Source organism: Rhincodon typus, chromosome 5 (assembly GCF_021869965.1).
Source record: "Rhincodon typus isolate 14 chromosome 5, sRhiTyp1.1, whole genome shotgun sequence".
NCBI classification, from domain to species: domain Eukaryota; kingdom Metazoa; phylum Chordata; class Chondrichthyes; order Orectolobiformes; family Rhincodontidae; genus Rhincodon; species Rhincodon typus.
The window spans coordinates 67,324,819-67,347,814 of NC_063336.1; the positions used below are offsets into that span (position 1 = coordinate 67,324,819).

A 22,996-nucleotide genomic window follows, 5' to 3' on the forward strand; every position below is an offset into this window, starting at 1 on the left:
TACACACTCACACATTACACAGACCCTCTCTCTCACACAACACATAAACACCCTCACACGCACTCTTTCAAGCATGCACACACACACACATTCCCTTTCTGTCTCTCTCACGCACACACACCCATAGACTCTCTCTCTCTCTCTCACACACACACACACACACATGAACTATTTCACCCAAGATGTTTGTGTAGTTGCAGATGCATTCTGTTCTGCTCAAAAAAAAACTGAGTTTTAAAACCCAGTTTAAAACATAGGCAGATTCTAAGTAAGACCTCACACCTAAAATGCATTGTCTGACCTGAGAAGTCACCTCTTGCATACATTGATAAAACCTTTAATTATCTTGGGACAAGGACTTGAGAGGAATCTGGATTTTGCATTTCAACCTTCCTAACTGATTAAAGATTCACCAAGAGGTGGCCAGCTTTAGGGTTGTTACCTTTCTGCTTATAAATTCTGTGTCTTATATCCTCTCTCTCACACTATGCCTGAGGAAAGAGCTGATGTCTGAAAGCTTGCATTTTCAAATAAACCTGTTGGACTATAACCTGATGTCATATGATTTTTGATCTTGTCCACCCCAGTCCAACACCGCCATCTCCACATCATTAAAAGGATTTCATTAAGAAGTATTTATTCAACTATCTTATGATATTATGATTAAAAAGTCATATAAACCCATTCTAGCAACTTGTCACCTGCTGGGCATCACAATCTAAGACATCGCAGGTGGAATTTTGTGATTTACACAGGTAGAATGAAGAGAGGGAAGGATGCGGTAAAAAAAAAGTGGTAAAATTCCCCAGTTGGCTCTCTTGCTACCACGCCTGCCTCCCCCAACTTAGCTGCAATTTTGTGAGGGTCAGATATGGCCAATTATTTGTCACTTAAGGACTGCTCTGTCCCACTCCCAATCTTAAATTTGAGGCTGGTTAATGTTGTACAGTGAGAACCCTAGCAGGTCACTCACTTGGGCCTCAGATGTGAAAAGGGTGAGGTCCCCCCTCAAGGACCCCCTTTCCAATCAGGTGCCCACTCCCACAGTCTGCCAAATGAGTGGGGTTGGATTAGGGTCTTGCCTCTACTCAACTAATGTTACTTAATGTTAAATGGCTGTGAGGCTACTAAAAGTCCCACCACCCTTTTTGGTAGCAAGGCAGGAAACTTTGCCATTGTAAAAGTCCTACCCTATATCTTAGCCAGCAATGTTTATATCCGTAGATCTTGTAGCATGGCTAACTGCAATATCCTTCCTGTTTCAAGCTGAACTGACCAACTGGACATCTTACCCAAACATTGGTTTTATTGTAACAGCACATGGTTAAACACTATAGCTGAGCGATGCAAGGATTGGGGAAGAAAAAGAAGGGAATGTCAAACTTCAATGAAGATGTAATACTTTATCATCAAGCCTTGGAAGATTAGTTGGTGACCTGTCTCCTCATAATGGAGCTTTAAACAAGAAAATGATTATTACAAGCTGTATTTTTCTATTTAAACTTCACAGAAACCATGATATGGCCTTTTCTAAGATTAATTCCTTCATTACTGTTCTTTCTTTGATGATTTAGAAGGGATGCCTAAATGGTTGTTGTATGATGAGATCCAGATCCAATTGTGAGCTACCAGTTACTTTGCAGAGAGTAAATCCTAAAATTGCAATCAAAGAGGTCCCAGATGGAATCTATATTCTTAATGCCTTCTGTATGAAGTTTTGATAGTTGTACCTATATTTTCTGATTAGTACAATTATAGTAATTCTCATCTGAGTCAATCAAAACACTATAACCAACATAGAAAATGCTGGGAAAAGTCTGGTAGCATCTATGGACAGTGAGATATGGTTCACATTTCAAATCCAGTATCATTTTCTTCATTAGAATTTTCAGTGTTTTGTGTTTGTTTCAGGTTTTCGGCGTTCACACCAATTTGTTTCTATTACACTTCTATGATCGGTAAAAATATTTTTCACCAGTTTTAAAAGTATAATTGCAATTATTGTTCCTCCTAAACTAGGAATTACTTAATGTTGCTTTGAGTTAATTCTAAATTAATCTGCTTTTGTAGAAAAAGATGTGTTCATATGTAACACCTCTATAGTTTTGTGATCCATTGAAGTCAATCAAGTAGTATGTAGATCATTCTGTGGGTGGAAGAAAGGAAGTTCTGATGTATATTGATATAATGAGATGGGCAAAAAGTAGCAGCTGAGTTTAAATATCTTAAATGTGAATTGAACTCAAAATAAAAATTTAACTACACTTCATGGAAAGTTGGTTGGCAGGGAAGAGCAGAAGGATTTGAGGGTTCAGGCTCACAATGACAGTAGTACATTATATATGTAATAAAAAAGCAAATGGACCACTAGGCTGGATTTTGTGATGCATAATAGCAGTGGAACAGGGGAATTGGATGAGAGTACCTTCATTGAAGCCCCAACATCAGATTCATTAGTAAGACACTTGAAGGCTATGCTAGCAGAAATTTGAAGATGTCTCACGGTTTGCTTGTGGTTTTGTAGGGGGTCCATTCCTTGTAAGCACTATGTGTCACATAGTGATCATGCATCCACAAGGCTTAAAGCCAAAACCCTGCCTTTCCTCTGACATCAGCTCTTCAGTAACCATCTCCCTGTGATCCCCATCCCAACCTACTTACTCGTCTCCACAGGTCAAGCGTTGATCCTTGGTGAAGCCTTTTCTCTCATCCATGGTCTCACATCTAGCCACTTGTGGCTGCAATCTGCCACAGGTAGAGCTTTATCCATACAATGAGGGAAAATATTCATTAGTATACAAGAAATCCTACAATAATTTGGAGTACTTGGAGAGTGCACCTTCCAAAACAGAAATTTACAAATAAACGAAGCTAACCACCATGTCAGTTTGTTGTAACTGTTTCTTTTTCAGGGATTTCTAAGTCTTAACAAAAAAAAAGCAATTTATTCATTTGGGACAATTACTATTTAGAGCACATTTCTTCTAATTCCTTTTGTGAGCAAAATGATTTAAATTGACCCGCTGTTCAAATTAAAACCTCAACTGCAATTTAAGTAACTTCTTTCATTGAAATTTTTCCAGTTTACTCATTTTGGAGGCTACATTAGTGATGAAACATTGGAGTGGTGGGGAAGGGTGCACACCGCACCAACTGACCTTCATGTAAAGAATACCAAATAAAGGTTCATAAGACAAGAGTTAGCAGTTTTTAAACTATCATAAATTAAGATAAATCTTCAAGGAAAAATTGGATGCAAATTTTAGTAAATGTACATAGAATTTGTTTCAACTGCTGTCATTTGTTTTTGATGTTTGTCAAGTCAATTCATTAAAAATATTAAAAAATTCTGTTCAGATTGTGATTTTGATGCACTGTGCTTTTGCTTGTTATAGTGAAATGGAGTGGTTAGTGTGACACAACATTTTTGTGCCTAATTTGAAGCCTTACTGAATTGTGACCTCAATGTAAACGTTTTCATTCAATTGTAATTTAACTTTGCATGTGAATTGTCATAAAACATTGGATTCTGATTTTGGAGATTATTTGATAAAAGTTAAATAAAGAGCATGATAAAAGGTAAAGTCACCATGATTTTACCAAACCATAAGGCTGCTCTCTCATTAGAGACAAACAACTGTTGGTCGTTTAACCTAACGGTCACCACAGCTTAGGTAGCGGGAAAAGGTTGAGTAGCAGAATCATTCAGGTAGCCTCAGCCAGTGCAGGAATTGAACCAATACTGTTGGTATCACTCTGCATTACAAACCAGCCATCTATCCAACTGAGCTAAACAATGGAGCATGCAGCTTTTACCTGTAAGGATTGGACATGGAACCAACAGTAAAATGATCCAGTAATTTTCAGCAACATTGAAAGGAACACTACTTCCATAACTACAGGCAACTGAAATGATGACGTAATTTCAATGGTATGATATAAACATTTTAATGCAAATAAAAAGGTCAAATAAATTAATATTTTAAAATGTTCATTTTCAGAATCCAGATAAATGAGAACACAACCAATTTCTGAAAGTCTTATTACTTTACAGTCATTTATGTACCAAAAATATCTTATTTTTGACCTTGAGTTCTAAAGCTGATTTTTGCATTCTAAATGCTAATACTTACTATTCAGTAACATTGGAACATAGTACATTAAAAAAGGGCAGAATTGTTAGTTATCAAGTGATTCAAAACCAGAAAACCCAAATGACAAACACCACCACTTAAAAATTAACCTTATTATTGTTGAAGTGAGATTGAGGAGATACTCAAGTTCAGTGTTATTACTAAGAGATTAATTGAAACAGATAAGATATGGTTTCTCACTCTTATAACTAATAATCGTATGATCAATGCTAATTTAAAACTACATATGCTATTTTACGAATCAACATTTTTAACTCAATTCTTTAGCATCCAGTGTGTTAGTGGCAAATAATTTGAAAAGTTATGCTTTGACTTGTGAAAAATTAAGAATCCTAGTCCCAAAGCAAATAGAACAGATGAACTATACAACAATATTTAGAACAGTTTTGGAATTTCTTTTTATTTTGACATTCTGTAAGTAATGGAGGGCAGGTTTAATGTTTCAGGGTTGTGCTCATTTTGTTTTCTCAACTTATACAGCAGTTTTTGTTGGATGGGAAGTTTGAGTGCTCTACAAATGACCATCAAAATGAAATAAACTAACTAACTGATTCCTTATTAAGTACAATATTGTTTGCACAGCTTATACCAAACATCTCCAAGTATAACATGATTGGTGAATGATGCAACTATCAGGTTGTTTTATGTTGAACAATTACAGACCTCATGTAGAACATGATCATATTGTATTAATATGTTGGCACAAGAGGGAAGTGGAAGATTGGAACAATGCCATTAAATTAGCTGTGGAATTATTTCTAGTAACATTAATAAGCCATACTTAATTTATAAGTGTAATTTTTGAAAAGTAATGGGATTGATATACAAACAGCTGAAGAGCTTTTTTTTTATTATTTTGTTACTTCCATTTACATAGTGCCATTCATGATCTCTCAAAACTGTAAAGCACTTTAAAGCAATTAAATTAATTTGAAGTGTAGTCAATTCCGTAATACAAGAATCATGACAGCTTATTTGTGCACAAGCTCCCACAACCATAAAATGAATAGTACATGTTTTAGGCAGTTGCTGACGAGTAAATAATTGGCCAACACCCCGGAAGAACTTGCCTACTTTTGAATATTTGTAACATATTACGCTCATACTGAACACTAAAGCAATTACTTCTGATCATTGTATTTCCTTTAATTCCATTTTCTTCATTAGTTACTATCTTGTATTTTTTCATTTTGTGAACTTTTAATGCAACTTCTCATTTATTTTCTTTTATGTTAAATAAAAATAATAGGCTTTGGCTTTAAATGTCTTCAATCAGTAGATGAAAGGCTTGAGATTAAGTTGGAACTGAGATAATGAATGAGTTCCAATATTTGTCACTACACCTTTAGCACTAGAGGATTAATGTTTTTGGGTGGCTTACCTCACACTTCTACATGGAGTTTACAACTACATTCAAGTAAAAAAGAAGAGGAAAATTTCAAGAAGTAAACTCCCATTTTCTTTCCTTGGAGTCACATATCTAGTACAATTGAACTTCTAACTTTGTTTCTATTGCAAAGTTTAAGCTGTCAATCGAATATACAACGGGAGTGCTGTTCCTGGAAAATGCTTGCTACTTAACAGGCTGACTTCTAATTTGATTTTACTGAGGTGAATTATTTCCTATTTTCTTGTTTGGCAAGTTTACCAGTACTTTTTTGTTTGAAACTTGTTAAGAATTCTCTCATTAGCTAGCATAAATGCATGAAGTTAACATTTTGCATTAAATTATTTAAAAAGAAACTTTAAATGCTCAAGATGTTTAAAGAATAATATAATCCAAGCAGTTAAAAAAAGTTAACATCTAAAATTTATACCATATTGCCTTTAACAGCTCATTAATACATACAATTAACGTATTAACAATAAATACTGTTTGCATCTTGTTGCCACATCAACGCTGGTGTCAAAAATCATCTTTACTTTACTGTTACCCACACAAGTTCCTCTTATAAAACTAGGTGGTTGAAAAAGATGCAAATGGAGTGTAAATGTTTTGGGACCACTTCCTATGCTGTGCTGGATTCAGAAATGAGATATATACATTTATTATATTTGATAGAATCTTGTCCCATCCTGTAACATGTTTAGTTGTTTGTGTGTGTGAGAGAGAGAGGCAGGGTGGGATTTGATCAGGCAGGAAGTTGGGAAGTTAGCATGTGGTGACTCTACAAACTTCTGCCTCCACTCAAATTCAGCCCATGGCAGGAAAACCCATTAATGCCTATTTAAAAGCCTCATCCCCCTGCCACTTGGTTGTAACTCTGCAGGGACATGTGTTCCCCAGTTGGTGAGACATGGCAAGTAAACTTGCTAGCTTCTGGTAGGGTATCCTCATTTAAAGGCAGTCAGAGGAACTTTGCAGGGCTCATTGTGAGCTATTCCTTTCACCCACAGCACCACTTCCCTCACAAGTCACCAACAATAGTCTGGGATCCAGTGACGATCGGAGATGATTATCAGACAGGCAGCTCTCTGCCCCAGAGTTTTTGATCCCTAGAGTTTGAACTGCTGGCCTGTTGAGTGTCTCGATGCAGAACAAGATGTGGTGAGCCTTTCCAAAAAGAGGTAACATAGGGTTCTCACCAATTGTCTAGCAGCCTTTAAGACCACTGTCACCTGCACAAGATTCCAATCTCCAGTGTACGAAGTAAAAGAATATATTCTGTATGATTCCTCTTGCTTTAACTATATAAAGTCATGTAATTAAATGCACTTGTTTGCTGACTCATACTTGACATAAACAGAACTAGAACAATATTGACCAAGTACAGGAGAATTGAATTATGGGTACAGTCAACATCCATTTGAGTTGTCATGAGATACCATGTTCATAACTTCAAGGACGCGGGTATTGTAGACCATTAAAGTACAAATTGGAGATTTTTTTTTAAAAAACCTATTTCCTCTGGATCATTACAATTCTATCAAACTGTTGTCATATTGCAAGCATTGGAAATATTAATTCTTATTGTCATAGTGGTTGACTGAGTTAGCAACAAAGAAAAGTGATAAATTAGTGGTAAGTGTTCACAATGCTCTTTTCAAAATAAGCTATCTTCAGAACAGTTAACATGAATAAAATCTTTAAATTAAAATCGCCAAAATAAATATTTACCGCTTTTTCAGTTAAAGTTTTTACTAAGTCCTAAAATGCTAGTCCATTTCACCCCATCCCCCCTTATAAATTCTATAAAGCTTCACCTCCAAAATATAACCTGTTTAAATCATAGTTTAGTCCTAACATTTACATGCCTATTTCCCAACAAACTACTTCAATAATTTTGTAAATACGCAGATAATGTTTTCAAAATTCAGTCCTTTGGCTCCTTGACTGCCAGCAGATCCAGAACCAACCTCAAAACAAACGACTGAATGCACTGTCACACTGAAGCAAACCATAGCGTTAGAGTATGCAAGTACCTCAAATGCTGACGTTATTTTACAGCATTATTCTCCAAAATATTTAAAGGCTTGTCCTCCTTTCTGCACTTTCTAACTAATCTATTTATATTCACTTTTCCTTTGTTTATATTGATCCTGTACTTCATTTCTTTTAATAAAACTGTTAAAGACATTGCATTTTGTGGTCATCAGGCTCCATCATTTCTTTCTAAATCAGTGGCATCTGGAATTTTGATAAATGTCACTGCAAAACCTAAAAGTATGATTAAATCCAATCTACATTTTTTTTTCATTAACATTTAAGTACTAACTAAACCAAGTGTGTCATGAAACCTTATTGCTATAATAGGGTTAATGCACTGACAAATAATCTCATCTAAATATACACACATTTGCATTTTCAATGCACTCTCAGTTTTTGGCTTTTTAGGATTGCACCGTCTACAGTTTCTCAAATTTATTAGTATTCTGAATTATAGAACTCAAACACACAATCGCATGTTACCCCAACTTTTAATTGTGAGAAATAAATTTCCAAACATTCCTAACAGATCTGCTATAATCAACTCCATCTCAGTTCATGAGAATTATTTTTGTATTGACTGCAGGTGTAGATAATCCACGAGATTTCTCATTTTATTTTTGCTTCATTTGAACGGCTTTCCAACATATCACTTCTAACCTACTATAAACTGCCTTGTGGGTTTGATCTGCGTACAGTCACTTGCAAACCCAAATGCATGGGAACTTTACAGAGTTCACTTCAGGAAAAAAAAATCAGTACAAATGGGGTATAACTAAATGTAATCTCTTTAAATGTGGTAGATATTAGTATGGACAAGAACAGATTTATGAATCTCATTATTTCAGACTAACTTCTGATAACAACCATTGTTAGGAGCAGTTTAATCGTTGTTACTTGAGAGATTTCACTAGTACAGCATGCAAGTTAACGGGGCCTGCAGTTCAGAGGTACTTGGATAATGGAAAGACAAAATAATTCTATTGCGAATATCTCTAAAAATAAAGCACTTTCCCTGCTGCCACACTAAAATAAATACATTTTTGTACCAAAAACAAAGTTGCTGGAAAAGCTCAGCAGGTCTGGCAGCATCTGTGAAGGAGAAAACAGAGTTAACGTTTCGGGTCCGGTGACACTTCCTCCTAAGGAAGGGACACCGGATCCAAAACATTAATTCTGCTTTCTCCTTCTCAGATGCTGCCAGACCTGCTGAGTTTTTCCAGCAACTTTGTTTTTGTTCCTGATTTACAGCATCTGCAGTTCTTTCGGTTTTTATTTACATTTTAGTACCAGCTTTTCACACTGGTAGGCTTAAAACTACCCTATTAAAGGATCATCATCATCGTCATCTTGCAACTGGAGACGAGCAAATTCATGCTGCGGTGAAATTCGCTTTTTCATTAGAATTATAAGGCAGGACAATGTTACCAATACCATTAAGGAGCCAATCACAATTCCAATTACATCTGGTAGGCTCACACATATCTCATTAGCCAACAAACATCTCACATTTGCAAAGGTTCCATTGTTAGACTCCTCCTTCAATCTCAGGATGCGGCACATTAATGGGTAGATATCAACACTGTTAATGGTGTTGGTTTTGTAAGCCTTTCGAAATGCTGGTCCATGAGCTACCATAAGAGGATGCATGCTGGGTAAAGCATTATCATAACCATGGTCACCCACTGAAGAAAAGAAAAAGCAAAATAAAAAATCAGTCTTGAAAATTCCAAGATATTGGAAGAGATTATTTTCGATGTTTGTACTCTATAATATGGATCATTCGTTGTACAATGAACACATGCATAAAGTTCACAGCACACACAGCTCAACAGGTTTATACATGGTTTATATTCCACATGATCCCCATGCACCTTACAAATCCTCACCCATTAATAAATCTGTTGTTACTTTCCCTTTCATGTTCTTATTTAGCTTCCTTTAAGTACACAATTAATTTCAGCAGATATTTCCATGAATATGTTAATTTAGCACATTGACTTTGAAAAAGTTAATACATATTTATGGTGCAATTTGTTTGACACTATAAATAATAACTATTTAAGTATTAATACTATGCCCTGATTTTCCCTTTGCACAGATGCCAATAAAAAGGTTTCTCACTTTTTGCAACTGATATCTGCTGATTTCCTATTCTCCAAGCTCCTTTTATCATTTTGTTTTAAATATCCTTTTTGTTTTTGTAAAGATTGCATACATTTTTCTAGCAAAATCTGTTTCTTCCAATATTTGCCAGTGCTCCTTTCTGGTTAATCATACTTAAATCTAATCTTCCATACATCTCTCAACATGTCTGTGTGCAACTCATACATGGGCTTCTCTTTACTTTAACAATGGCTCACCAAGTGGTAGCCTAAACATGCTGGTGTGGTTACTCGGTTTGGTTGAGGACAAACTGTCTGCACTGTACTATTAAATGTGTAGATAACAGAAAACAATATAGAGACCAAAGCTGTAATGAAGTTGGGAGCCAAATGTAATCAAAAATATTGCAATTCGGAGAACATATTGGCCTATACAGACCAGGGCTCAAGCCAGGATTTGGGAACAGTGAAAATGATCTGAAATAGAATGGTGTGCAACATGAGATGATGGTAATTTATTATCTTGCTGCTTTTATCCACCCTAGGTGATAGAAACTGTAGAATTGGGGTGTGCTACCAAAGTGAGATTGCCAATGCATCCTGTAGATAGTATATATTATAATGGGACAGTTTTTTTTTGGGGGGGGCATTAAGTATCAAGTTAGACACTGATCAAATGGACCGCACTATCCTGAATTGTTCCAAGATTTGACTGTAGCTGCATCTATACCCAGCCAGTCAAGTGGTAACTATTCCATCGTACTGCTGACTGGAGCACTGTAGGGAATGGAAAGGTTTTGAGGAGATTAGGGAATGGCACTTGTTGCAGAATGTCCATTTTTGCCCTGCTTTTATAGCCATGCTACAACTGGGTATATGGATGAAACAAAAAAATTGTGAAGTTTTATGATTTTATTACACAGTCACACACACAACACACTGAAGCAACACCAGGAAAGAAAGCTCAAACTTCAAAAACAAAAAAATACCCTTTTGAACTTACACTGGATGATTGATCCATTCTGAACAATTGTCCACCCTTCATCAGCAACAAGAAGAATTGGTTGAATTCTTTCATTGTGTTTGTAGTGAAAACGGTCTGGAATATCTTCTTTTAAATATACCTTCATGTGACTGTCACAGTTCAATAACAACTTGTACACGTAACTTGTGTCTGTTAGAAAAAAAACAAAATGGAATCACATGTTGAACCTTATGTACAAAACTGGTTAAAATGGAATCCTAAAACAAAAGACATACTGTATAACTCTGCTATGTACAATTCAGAAGACAAAAGGCACGTTGGCCTTTATTGCAAGGGGATTGGAGTACATGAATAAAGAAGTCTTGTTACCATTGTTCAAGGTTTTGGTGAGTTTATATCTGGATTGTGTGTGCTATTTTCATCACATTTAAGAAAAAAGATATACCTGCATCGAAGGCAGTATAATTAAGGTTCCCTAGATTAGTCCCTGCGATGAGGGGAGTTGTCTATGACAAAAGGCTGAGCAAATTGGGTTTATATTCCACAGAGTTCAGAAGAATGGTTTCATTGAATCGTACAGGGTTCTGAAGAGGCTTGACAGGGCAAATGCTGAAAGATTGTTTCTAATAGTTACAATTCAAAATGCAAGGGTAGTCTCAGAATAGAGGCCAAATCATTTCGGACTGAGATGAGAAATTTCTTCCGTCAAAGGGGTGTGAATCTTGAGTAGTCTCTGTCTCAGATGACTGTGGAATCTCCATCTTTGAAAACATGCAAAGCTGGAACAGACAGCTTTTTGGTCTCTCTTGGAATCAAGGGATATTTAGAGTGGGCACGAAAGTGGAATTGGATCAGCCATAATTGTATGGAATAGCATAGCAGGTTTGACAGGCCATGTGGTGTTTGGTTTCATTTTAACTTAGACCAATTTAATTTTCAATCCTTTCTTGGACTTGACTTACAAGTTATAACATGTTTAAACTGAAATAGTCATGCTTCTTTCCCTGGACACTGTTTATTAGATATCATTTAATAATTAGATGCACTGCACTTTATCTATAAAATTATAACTGTATGTTCTGAACTTACATCAAATCCATAACTAGATCAAGTATAGTTACTCCTAGCACATTTGATTACAATAATGTTTTCAAGAACAAAAGCATAAATGACATCATCATTTCCACAAGTTTAAGGAAAACTCAGTCATACTGAATTTTGTTTTCTTTCTTCATTCACGGGATGAGGACATCGCTGGCTCGGCAGCATTTATTGCCCATCCCTAATTGCCCAGAGGGCAGTTAAGAGTCAACCCCATTTCCGTGGGTCTGGAGTCACATGTAGGCCAGACCAGGTAAAGATGGCAGTTTCCTTCCTTAACGGACATTAGTGAACCAGATGGGTTTTTCCTGACAATCGACAATGAATTCACGGTCATCATTAGATTCTTAATTCCAGATATTTATTGAATCCAAATTCTACCATCTACCATGACGGGATTTAAACCCGGGTCACCAGAACGTTATCTGGGTCCCTGGATTAACAGTCCAGTGATTATATAACTAGGTGATGGCCTAGTGGGATTATCATTTATATACATATAATGAAAAATATAAGAGGCATGATCTTGTTTTTAAACCTGTAAATACAGACTGATAATTCTCAAAAGTAAATGTTTATTGAAGTAACCAAGGTTTAAAGCAACTGAAATAAACATTACAACAGAGATAGTAGGAACTGCAGATGCTGGAGAATCCGAGACAACAAGGTGCAGGGCTGGATGAACACAGCAGGCCAAGCAGCATCATAGGAGCAGAGAGGCTGACGTTTCGGGCCTAGACCCTTCATCAGAAAAGGGGGAGGGGAAGGGGGTTTTGAAATAAATAGGGAGAGAGTGGGAGGCGGATAGAAGAGGGATAGAGGAGAGGATAGGTGGAGAGGAAACAAACAGGTCGAAGAGGCGGGGATGGGGCCAGGAAAGGTGAGTGTAGGTAGGGAGTTAGGAAGGGGATAGGTCAGTCCAGGGAGGACGGACAGGTCAAGGGGGCGGGATGAGGTTGGTCGGTAGGAGATGGAGGTGCGGCTTGGGGTGGGAGGAGGGGATAGGTGGGAGGAAGAACAGGTTAGGGAGGCAGGGACGAGTTGGACTGGTTTTGGGATGCGGTGGGGGGAGGGGAGATTTTGAAACTTGTGAAATCCACATTGATACCATTGGGCTGCAGGGTTCCCAAGCGGAATATGAGTTGCTGTTCCTGCAACCTTCGGGTGGCATCGTTGTGGCACTGCAGGAGGCCCAGGATGGACATGTCGTCTGAGGAATGGGAGGGGGAGTTGAAATGGTTCGCGACTGGGAGGTGCAGTTGTTTGTTGCGAACCGAGCGTAGGTGTTCTGCAAAGCGGTCCCCGAGTCTCCGCTTGGTTTCCCCGATGTAGAGGAAGCCACACCGGGTACAGAGGATGCAGTATACCACATTGGCAGATGTGCAGGTGAACATCTGCTTGATGTGGAAAGTCTTCTTGGGGCCTGGGATGGGGGTGAGGGAGGAGGTATGGGGGCAGGTGTAGCACTTCCTGCGGTTGCAGGGAAAAGTGCCGGGTGTGGTGGAGCTGGAGGGGAGTGTGGAGCGGACAAGGGAGTCACGGAGAGAGTGGTCCCTCCGGAAAGCAGATAAGGGTGGGGAGGGAAAGATGTCTTTGGTGGTGGGGTCGGATTGCAGATGGCGGAAGTGTCGGAGGATGATGCGTTGGATCCGGAGGTTGGTGGGGTGGTACGTGAGGACGAGGGGGATTCTTTTTTGGTTTTTATTGCGTGGACGGGGTGTGAGGGATGAGGTGCGGGAGATGTGGGAGACACGGTTGAGGGCGTTCTCGACCACCGAGGAGGGGAAGTTACGGTCCTTGAAAAACGAGGACAACTGAGATGTACGGGAGTGGAATGCCTCATCCTGGGAGCAGATGCGGCGGAGGCGAAGGAATTGGGAATAGGGGATAGCATTTTTGCAGGAAGGTGGGTGGGAGGAGGAGTATTCTAGGTAGCTGTGGGAGTCGGTGGGCTTGAAATGAATATCGGTTTCGAGGTGGTTGTCCGATATGGAGACAGAGAGGTCCAGGAAGGGGAGAGAGGTGTTAGAGATGGTCCAGGTAAATTTAAGGTTGGGGTGGAAGGTGTTAGTGAAGTGTATGAACTGTTCGAGCTCCTCGTGGGAGCACGAGGCGGCACCGATACAGTCATCAATGTAACGGAGGAAGAGGTGGGGTTTAGGGCCGGTGTAGGTACGGAAGAGGGATTGTTCCACGTAACCTACAAAGAGACAGGCGTAGCTTGGGCCCATGCGGGTACCCCACCACCAAAGACATCTTTCCCTCCCCACCTTTATCTGCTTTCCGGAGGGACAACTCTCTCCGTGACTCCCTTGTCCGCTCCACACTCCCCTCCAGCTCCACCACACCCGGCACTTTTCCCTGCAACCGCAGGAAGTGCTACACCTGCCCCCATACCTCCTCCCTCACCCCCATCCCAGGCCCCAAGAAGACTTTCCACATCAAGCAGATGTTCACCTGCACATCTGCCAATGTGGTATACTGCATCCTCTGTACCCGGTGTGGCTTCCTCTACATCGGGGAAACCAAGCGGAGACTCGGGGACCGCTTTGCAGAACACCTACGCTCGGTTCGCAACAAACAACTGCACCTCCCAGTCGCGAACCATTTCAACTCCCCCTCCCATTCCTCAGACGACATGTCCATCCTGGGCCTCCTGCAGTGCCACAACGATGCCACCCGAAGGTTGCAGGAACAGCAACTCATATTCCGCTTGGGAACCCTGCAGCCCAATGGTATCAATGTGGATTTCACAAGTTTCAAAATCTCCCCTCCCCCCACCGCATCCCAAAACCAGTCCAACTCGTCCCTGCCTCCCTAACCTGTTCTTCCTCCCACCTATCCCCTCCTCCCACCTCAAGCCGCACCTCCATCTCCTACCGACCAACCTCATCCCGCCCCCTTGACCTGTCCGTCCTCCCTGGACTGACCTATCCCCTTCCTAACTCCCTACCTACACTCACCTTTCCTGGCCCCATCCCCGCCTCTTCGACCTGTTTGTTTCCTCTCCACCTATCCTCTCCTCTATCCCTCTTCTATCCGCCTCCCACTCTCTCCCTATTTATTTCAAAACCCCCTTCCCCTCCCCCTTTTCTGATGAAGGGTCTAGGCCCGAAACGTCAGCCTCTCTGCTCCTATGATGCTGCTTGGCCTGCTGTGTTCATCCAGCCCTGCACCTTGTTGTCTCTAAACATTACAACAATCGCTTTAATGATGTCAGCCCCACATGCTGACGTAAAGTTGGCCTTTCTACCTATGTCACTGGCAGGAGGTCCACGGGATTGGATGGAACACAAGTATTAGACTTTAATGGACAGTCACGTTTATTGAGGTAGAAAGCCATGTTGCACATGACCCAGTCAGTCTCTGTGCAAGATGATTAGGTTAGAATGGCTTTCTCAACATCCCCCCTGCTGATTTCAATTATTCATATGCACTGAACTGAAGGAAAAGTCCAAAAATCCCAGCAGCAGTGGCTCTTTTGACAAGTTGACCTTTTCTTTTTCAAAAATATAGATGATTGCAACGGGAAATTAACTCCCCCACCACCAACACTCTGCTGACTAGGATGGTCAGTAACCTGAGCATACTGATTTCAGACAACTGACAAAAGAACCGGAAGGAAGAGAAGAATTATTTTATGTAATGAGCTATTGTGATCTGGAATGCACAAACTGATAGGGTGCTAGAAACAGATTTGATGGTAGTTTTCAAATGTTAATTTGTCAAATACTTAAAAAGGAAGAAATAATTGCAGAGCTGCAAGAAAAATAGCAGGGTCTTGGGTCTAATTGGATCACACTTTGAAATAGCTGGCTCAGGCACATTATACTTAATTCTGTTTGATTACATGTTGATACTGAAATTTATCAGTAATCAACATTGCTTCAATATAATTTCTGAACCAATTTGAAGAGGTACAACAGATAACAACTATGGGAGGTGCCACATTGGTATACCAAATAAAGCAATAAAATCAACCAAGTCAGAGCAGATGCTCCAGTTAATGACCAGATTCAGCATCAAGCTGGGCTGCAAAAGAAGTGGGTCCTAATTTTTATTGTAGCAAAGCCTAGATACTCTTAAGAGGGAAAGAAGACAAAATTTAACATTTTAAGCCCATTTTTCTGAGATTTATTCATGTAACAGATCATACTTTGGGCCTTCATTCTCTAGAGTTTAAAAGGTTGAGAGCGATCTCATTCAAACATATAAAATTCTTATGGATTGTGAGAAGGGTAAATGCAGGAAGGCTAGTTCACCTGTCTAGGGATTTATAGAACCAGGGGCACAGTGTCTGAATAAAGGGCACACCATTTAAAGGAGCTTCTTCAAAGGGTGATGAAGTTTTGAAATTACTTGCACCAAAGGTTCAGTTGTTGAGTATAGTTATAACTGAGTTTGACAGACTTCTACATATTAAAAACAACAAGGCATATAGGGATAATACAAAGACAATGGTGTTGAAGCAGCAGATCAGCCATGATCTTACTGAACGGCTCAAAAGGTTAAATGGTCAAATCTTGACCCTATTTCTTATGTTCTTTCCTTACAATATACACATACAAAGGGGAAAAAACAAATACAACTTTTCTTAAGCAATCAGAAACACCCATAAAAGCTCAGTTTCTCACACCCCTTATCTAAGAATACCAATCAAGTCAAGAAAAGTCTTCTATATTCTTCTCCTCCCTTTAGGGTCAGCATTTACCTTGTGGTTTTCTCTCTCATTTATTTCACTTCTTTTCTTCTTCCAGTTCCCCTCTCCTCCCTGATAATTCCCCTTCTATTTCACTTCCATTTTTGTGATTTGCGTTCTCTCCAATCCCAATCTTTTCCAGATTTCTTCTATTCAGCCACTATCTCCATTGTTCACACTGTTTCATCCATTCTCTTTCTCTTGCTTTTTTTTTCCCCTTGGATTGACCATAAGATGGGACATAAACATAGCTTTGGCTGAGGGAAATAAGGAGGTATATACAAAAGTAGCAATGGGAGGAGTGGTGGAGCAGGACGGAGGGGGTTGCTGCAGTAGCCAGGCTCTCTATGGTACCTTTAATATAATGGAGAATCAGAGAGCTTTAGGATTGGAGCCTATCAATTGAAGACAAAAGCATTACTGTTACGGGGAATAAGGAAAAGGCCAGCTTCAGAAGAGCAGATGGGGAATTAGGTTATTTTAAATTCTTCCATTGCTTTGCCCAATGCCAATTATATTGAATGAAATAAGTCAGTAAAGATGGAGTGCTGGATGAACAGGATAATATTCAGGAGGGCATCAAGAACGTTAACTGTTTGGTTCATATGAAATAGTGGTTTGGGAGAAATTATAAGACAGTGAAGACAACAGCCTATAATCTTGCCTGCTGTAACAGAAAAAGTGTAATTAAGGTAATGACAATTTGCCACCACAAGAGGAATTTTAACTATCTTGCTGCGTCCAGAAGTAGAATCATACAGTATGGAAAAAGACCCTTCAGTCCAATTAGCTCATGCTGACCATGTCCTCAAACTAAACCAGTTCCACCTGCCTGTGCTTGGCCCATATTCCTCTAAACCATCCATGAACTTTTAGACATTGTAACTGTACCTGCATCCAACACTTTCTCTGGCAGTCCATTCCACACATGAACATGTTGTCCCTCGTGCCCTTTTTAAATCTTTCTCCTCTCACCTTAAAAATATACCCCCTTGTTTTGAACTCCCGCACCCTATGGAAAATACCCTTATCATTCACCGTATTTATGCCCCTCATGATTTTATAAACCTGGATAAGGTCACCCATCAACCTCCTACATTCCAGTGAAAAAGGTCTCAGCCTTTCCAGTCTATTTTTATATCTCAAACCGTCCATTCCCAGCAAGATCCTGGTAAATCTTTTCTGAACCTTCTCAAGTTTAATAATATTCTTCCTATAACAGGGTGACTAAATAAAAACAAAGGCTTAAAATTCCCAAAATAGTCCTCCAGGTACCACAGCAATTTCTCATGATGATATATTATCAATTATACAGCAAATCGAGAAGCCGTCAGAGTAATACCACACTGCTGTTAGTGAGATGCCATTTCTGTGACACTTTCTGCCTCACAAAATCCCGTAAGAAAGATGATCTTGCTGTATTCGCACAGTAATTAGGAAGCACGCTCAAAGAATATCAAATTAAGTAATTTCAAACCCAAACACCCTTGGATAACATGGAAAATATTAGTTACTCCCAGTCAACCTCAAGCAGTAAAATTAAGCAAAGATTTTCAATCCATCAGGTTTTAATTATGATTGGAGATTTCTTTTACCTTGTCTTGCTTTTTCTTTTAGTCTATTTTAATCTTTAATCTTTTTCCCTTTATTTCTGTACCTGATTTGACATTGTAAGAATTCACTTTCCTTACAGCCTGTAACAATCCTTCAATCCAACTAGTTAAGCATATACACAGTTACATGACCTGTTCATTCAGGTACCAGGTGTCTATAGAGGGCAACAGAATTTCAATCTTGCATTTCCAGCAGGTTTCCACAGAAAATGTGGCAGCAAGTGCCGGTTGTTGACTGGTTACAAGAATTTTTGAGCCAATTGAGGGTTGAATTTATTTTTCAACAATTAGTTTTAGTTTAGTTTGGTGCAATGATTGAGCCAGGGATGTATTAATATTACATTGACCACAGTTAGACAGGATATAAATCATGTTTCTGTTGTAGGTGAGATTGGCCATACAGTCCAGGTCAAATGCAACGTCATGGGTTTATGGTTTTATTACTGCTTTATTGACCACAGGCTAACATACTCTCAGTAACAGAAGATACATTTTTTATTGTAAACATAGACTGTGAAGCCATTTTGAAGTCAAACAGCTTTTGTTTAAAGCTACACACTAGTTGGGCTTAGTTTGTAAACCCAAGAGCATTACGGAGAAATAATCTTTCAAAATATGTAACAGACCTTTGTAACACATTGGAATTAGGTTCTGCAATTAGTTTTGTAATTGATTTGAATTTTTAATATGTATTAAGGGCGTCATGGTGGCTCAGTGGTTAGCACTGCTGCCTCACAGCACCAGGGATCCCGGTTCAATTCCGGCCTCGGGCAACTGTCTGTGTGGAGTTTGCACATTTCCTCCCCCACTCCCCCTGCGTGGGTTTCTTCCTGGTGCTTTGATTTCCTCCTGCAGTCCAAAGATGTGCAAGTTAGGTGGATTGGCCATGCTAAATTGTCTATTGTGTCCAGGGATGTGTAGGTTAGGTGGATTAGTCATGGGAAATACAAGGATTGGGGGAGGTAGTGAGTGAGTCTGGGTGGGACGCTCTGCGGATGGTCAGTGTGGACCTGTTGGGCTGAACGGGCTGTTGCCACACAGTAGAGATTCTGAGGATTATAAGTTATACCTTATGTGTGTATCCTGTTTGCTCAGTTTTGACATGCTGCTTACCTATGCAGACTGCAGTGTATGTTGGAGCAACTTGGAACAGGCACCAACAGTTATTGTGAAGTATTATATTAATAATTGGTTCCTTGATCTAAACTATATTGATATGCTCTTGAACTCAAGAATATTTGGATGTATTTATTGGACATTAACAGACAGGCAAAACACTTTGGTGGTACCTGTTGCCTTAGTAGAGATCTAGAAAGTTAGCAAATTTACAGGGAAAATCTGTAATGAAAGTGATAATCAAAAAGTGACTGATATATTAGGGAACCAGTCAAGAGAAATTAGGAAGTATTAGCAGTCATGACCATCATCCTTAAGAAACCAACCAGAAATTGGGCACAGACTGTCAAGCCAATCTGAGACTGATCGTATGCTGTTCACGTGTTAGCAAGAGAATTCGAGTTCAGAAATGCCATGTGCCATGGGAGGATGGGGGGGGTGGAAAACATGGATGGCAAATGTTAATAAACAACAACTCTTAGCAGTCCAGAGTGTAGTTAACAGGAGATAGAAGAACTTCAGTCATTTGCCCTGTCAGCCAGTAAACTCATGTTCTGAAGTGAATCGACTGGTCCACTGCCTACATTGAATTCAATTCCTTTGTGCTTATTGTGATGAACTTAATTAAATTCTTTGAAGCTTGTGTAAACATACTTGTACATGAAGTTATTTAGAGCAAATCAAAACTGGAACGACTTTCAGAACTCTATCTATAACTATAATTGACTTAGGTCTCACAAGTAACGTTAAAGTGGACATCCCAGGCCTAACTAATATAAACTGGGAGCATTAAACAAAGTTTTTTTTAAATAAAAACATTTGTGGGTTAGAAATTGGAAATTTGCCGAAACAACTATCCAGCAGAGACTACCAATATGAGCAGAAAATAACATCCATGCTGCCTGCTGATTACAAAATGATTCCCGTGTGCAGCTAACACAAAACACTGGCTTTTTAGGAATCAGCAAATAATCAAAAGATATTGGAGGTGTCAAAATCTGAAACAGAAACAGAAGAATTTCTGCCAGAAATGCTCAAATAGGTTAGGCAGCATGGTCATGAATGGACTGCGCTACAGAAAACCAGTTTGGTATCAACAGACTGAATGACCTTTTCTCCATGCCAGTAATTACTCTAGGTCGGGCAGCATCTGTGGAGGGATACCTGAAAAGGTTAACTGTTTCTCTCTCTCTCCACAGATGATGTCTGACTAATAGCAATTGCTTAAATCATTATTAGAAAAACAGACCATTATCACACTACCTTTGTGGGAGCTGCTGTATGCAAATTGGTTGCTGCATTTCCTTTATCAGAATAGTGATGACATATCAAAAGTAATTAGTTAGTTGTACAGTCCTTTTTGAATGTCCTGAATTTGTGAAAGGAGCTACATACATGCAAATTTTGTTTTATATACCTGAGCCCACAAGGATAATGCTGTTCTAACAAATGGTACCATCTTGTAATTTACATGCAATGTATTTAAGATATTAGTAATTTAACATAATTAGATGTATTAGCAATATCTGCACTAGAATCCAGGTATTAATACGGAATTACACAATTTTAATTTTTACTTGGTTTAAAACAGCTTTTCAAACTGGGGTCTATGAGGGCATCACTTGAATGTCTGAAGTTGATTTCTATATCACAATCCTGCTTTTATTGATTTACTAATATATTTTATAAACATCCAAGTTTTTTTTGCTTTTTATAGTTAGAGCTGCAAAAAAATTATATTCAGGGAATAGAAAGACTTTAAAACCTGTAGTTAAGAATATTAAAGTTCAATATCTCAAATCTAAATTCATTCAGGATCTCATTTTAGAAATAACACAATTCCATAGCTGTTCAGTGAATACTGCCTGTTAATCACTACTTACTTTTAAGGGGCAATATAGCTGTTACTGGAGAATGAGTCACCTCTGTGTAGTTACCACGTCCAATACATTTATCGAGTTCTATAACTCTGTCTTTAGAACATTGAGCCATCCCATGATCGCTGGTGAGAATCACATTAATTGTGTTCCAGAGTCCAGTCTTTTGAAGTTGATCAATTAAATAGCCAATGTGATCATCCACTTCCTTCAACATTTTGATTATCTCTTGACTTTCGGGTCCATAACGGTGTCCAGTGGAATCAGGCTCCTCCCAGTACAATGCACCAAAATTAATGGGTTCTGTTGAGTTGGAAAACCATTTTATAATGTGGTCAACTCTCTTATTGAATGTGACATTGCGGTCATATTTCAAGTAGTAGGAAGGAGTTGTATTTTGTATGGACACATCAGTACCAGGCCACATCACTCCACCACTCTTGTGCCCTTGTTGCTGATTAGTTACCCAAATCGGTGTAGCCTCATTCCACCAAAATGGATCTTTATCTGCGAAGACCGAAAAATTCTTTTTGGTGGCTGCATCATACATTAAATTGGCCACAATACCGTGGCTTTCTGCATAGCGGCCTGTGACGATGGAATAGTGATTAGGGAACGTTTTAGTAACAAACACATTTGTTACATGCTTCACATGCGCTCCATCATCAATCATTTTCTTCAGATTTGGAAAGCTGTATCGCTCAAGATAGTCAGCCCTGAATCCATCAAAGGACACAAGAAGCAATCTAACCTCAGAGCTGCTTGTTGTATTATTGCAATGGCACTCAAGGAATCCTGATACAAACATCAAGATGTACCAGAAGCTACGCATTCTGGGATAGTTTTCTGCAAGCTGCCACAATCTTCTAAATCTTCAGGAAAGCCTACTTGGTGTACTGAAAGATACAAGACAGTAATTAAATGGCAAAAGCAACAATCAAAATGTGACTGCCTATACTTTATACCTTAAATTTCCATTTTTTAAAAGAAGAAAACTATAGTCACAAAAGTGATACTGGCATTTGGCAGATCCTTTTTGTCAGTGACAAACACTGTACGAATGCTAGGATTTCAGCCCTTTTCACAATCAATCATTTACAAATATGACCCAGTGTGAAACATACATGACTAGCCAGTGTCAGGCAATTGTTACAGTAAAGCACAATGTGTTGAGATAAATCCTTTGAAATCAAATTACATAGAGGAACTTGCATATGAAAGCTCAAGCTTCACTAATTATATAAAAGTTATAATTGAACCATAGAAAATATCGCAACATTTTCAAGGTCTCCCGAGAGAGTTAGGAAAGACGTACTTCATTACCTTAGTTTTACCAGAAAAACGTCAGCAAACTTTTGGCTCTATTTGTGCTGGACTGCTGTATTTAAGCTTTCTTTCAAAAGCAAGTTAACAATTTGGAGCACAAATATATCAGTCACACAAAACAACTGGAAAAAAAAAATCTTGGTCAGCCGGTCTATCATAGCCATGCACTTCCAATAATCAGTAAAATTCAATTTTACTATCAGAAAAATTAGCCTTAAGTCATGAAAATTAAAATACCAATACAATGTTTGACATTTGTCTTGTCAAGGCAATGCTTTGTCATTTTTGAGGTGAAAAGGCACTGTGATGCTTACACTAGACCGCCACATGTTAAAAGCAAGAGCATTCACATTCTGTAATAACAAGGTGTAGAGGTGGATGAATACAGCAGGCCAAGCAGCATCATAGGAGCAGAAAGGCTGACGTTTCGGGTCTGCACCCTTCTTCAGAAATGGGGGAGGGGAAGGAGGCTCTGAAATAAATAGGGAGAGAGGGGGAGGTGGATAGAAGATGGATAGAGGAGAAGATAGGTGGAGAGGAGACAGACAGGTCAAAGAGGCGGGGATGGAGCCAGTAAAGGTGAGTGTAGGTGG

The 22,996-nt window shown here is 39.0% G+C and overlaps 2 protein-coding genes across 3 annotated transcripts in view; one reads left to right on the forward strand and one right to left on the reverse strand.

Annotated features, from left to right (window-relative positions):
* LOC109937923 (chloride intracellular channel protein 5-like) overlaps positions 1-22,996 on the forward strand; it is a 363,088-nt gene that overhangs the window by 154,339 nt on the left and 185,753 nt on the right. The window lies entirely within an intron of this gene.
* enpp4 (ectonucleotide pyrophosphatase/phosphodiesterase 4) overlaps positions 4,557-22,996 on the reverse strand; it is a 30,724-nt gene continuing 12,284 nt past the window's right edge. Inside the window, exons 2-4 of the mRNA XM_020511324.2 lie at positions 21,084-21,973; positions 10,690-10,860; positions 4,557-9,266 (exon numbers count right to left, since the gene is read on the reverse strand). Of these exons, the coding sequence (XP_020366913.2) occupies positions 8,899-9,266; positions 10,690-10,860; positions 21,084-21,909 (1,365 nt within the window). The 5' untranslated portion in view covers positions 21,910-21,973 and the 3' untranslated portion in view covers positions 4,557-8,898. The remainder of the gene's footprint in view (positions 9,267-10,689; positions 10,861-21,083; positions 21,974-22,996) is intronic.